A 1,361-nucleotide genomic window follows, 5' to 3' on the forward strand; every position below is an offset into this window, starting at 1 on the left:
GGCCTCTCCTCCTCGTTGAGCCTGAGGGTGAGATCCCTCCCTGCGGCACCCACGGACAGAGCTCAGCCCTCGGGGCCGCCGAGGTCGATCCTGGGGGATCTCTCGGCACGAACCCGAGTAACAAACTGACACTAAACCCCCCCAAAAAGACCGGGACCACTCAAGTGCAACTCCGTCTACCCCGCCAGGGTCCGCAGGCGCTTCCACATCTCCTCTTGAGCACCGGTATCAAAGGCTCCGGCACAGCTCCGGGCACCTGACCTTGGGCCAGCGCAGGAGGAGGGAGAGCTCCGGAGCCAGCCCAGCACGGTCTCCGTCTCATTCCCAGGTGCAAAACCAGGCTGAAAAGGGGTGGAGGAAAATCTGAGGATTGCAGGTAATGCCAAGAGCCGGCCCTTCGCCATGACCGTGCCGGGCCGGCCGGAGGCCGGAGCCGCAGGGCCACCCCGACCCCAGGCGGGGCCGCAGCCGTAGATGACGATCCTTGACCGTCGGCCTCACGATTCCTCCTCGGAGGGATGGCGGGACAGTCTCCACCACGAGTGGGCTCCTCCACTGCCCCGGTAGATTCCGGACGTTGGGATGGCGGGGTCGGAGCCCCGGTAGCTCCGCTCCGTAGGGCGTCCGGAGACTCGGAACGTTGAGGTTTCTCCTCCACCTGCATGGATCTTCTCGCATGGAGCAGCCAGCTGGGCTGGCCCTGGATCGAGGCCGATCCCGGGGCGGGGTGGGGGGACCCGGAGAGCTTCTGTCCTTCCCGCTTTCCGGAAAAAAGTAGCACGTCCGACCCCGCGCCGCCCTGGCCGCGGTGCAGCGGGGTCCAGGCCGGGCTCCGGTGAGGGGGGAGAGATCCCAAAGCTGGGAATTTTGGGAGCTTTGGGGAGTTTGTCCTCCGCTTGCAGCCGGCGGGCGCGCCGGGGCGGCTCCGCCCCGAGAGGGCAGCGATCCCACCTCGGCCCCTCCGAGCGCTCCCGGAACGCCGGCAGATCCCCCGGGAGCGAGGGGAGCGGTGCCGGGAGCCGCCGCCGAAGGTAACCGGGGTCAAAACCCAGCCTTAAACCACCAAAAATCCCGAATTCCGGAGGGGCCCGGTGTCCCTGGAGTCCTCAGATTCCCAAAACAAAAAAGAGGTGACTCAAAGCCTGGCAGCGTCGCCGCCCTTCCCGGCGCGGGAAGGGGATCCCGGCGCCTCGGAGCCGGAGGGGTGAGGAATTCCTTTGGACTTTGGTTAAACCCAAATTCCTGCCGGGACGAGGCGCTGCCCCGGAGCCCGCTGGGCCCGTCCCGGACCTGGGCTCACCGAGTCAGTCCAGGCCTGGGATCGCCTTTCCCGGGGGGTCGTTCCCTGGCTGTGAATCCTT

At 67.0% G+C, this 1,361-nt stretch overlaps 1 protein-coding gene across 2 annotated transcripts in view; it reads left to right on the forward strand.

Moving 5' to 3' along the window:
* Positions 1 to 1,355, forward strand: part of LOC108510280 (A-kinase anchor protein 8-like) — a 6,440-nt gene extending 5,085 nt beyond the window's left edge. Inside the window, exon 3 of one of the 2 annotated variants that reach the window (XR_001878775.1) lies at positions 329 to 1,355. Coding sequence is in view for 1 of the 2 variants with exons in the window: in XM_017839947.1 (XP_017695436.1) it covers positions 189 to 219 (31 nt within the window). In the remaining variant the exon portion in view is untranslated. Of the gene's footprint in view, positions 1 to 188 lie in introns of both variants that reach the window. The other variant, XM_017839947.1, reaches the window with a different exon arrangement.
* The last annotated feature ends 6 nt before the right edge of the window (positions 1,356 to 1,361 follow it).

This window comes from Lepidothrix coronata, unplaced genomic scaffold (assembly GCF_001604755.1).
Source record: "Lepidothrix coronata isolate B3197 unplaced genomic scaffold, Lepidothrix_coronata-1.0 Scaffold600, whole genome shotgun sequence".
NCBI lineage: Eukaryota > Metazoa > Chordata > Aves > Passeriformes > Pipridae > Lepidothrix > Lepidothrix coronata.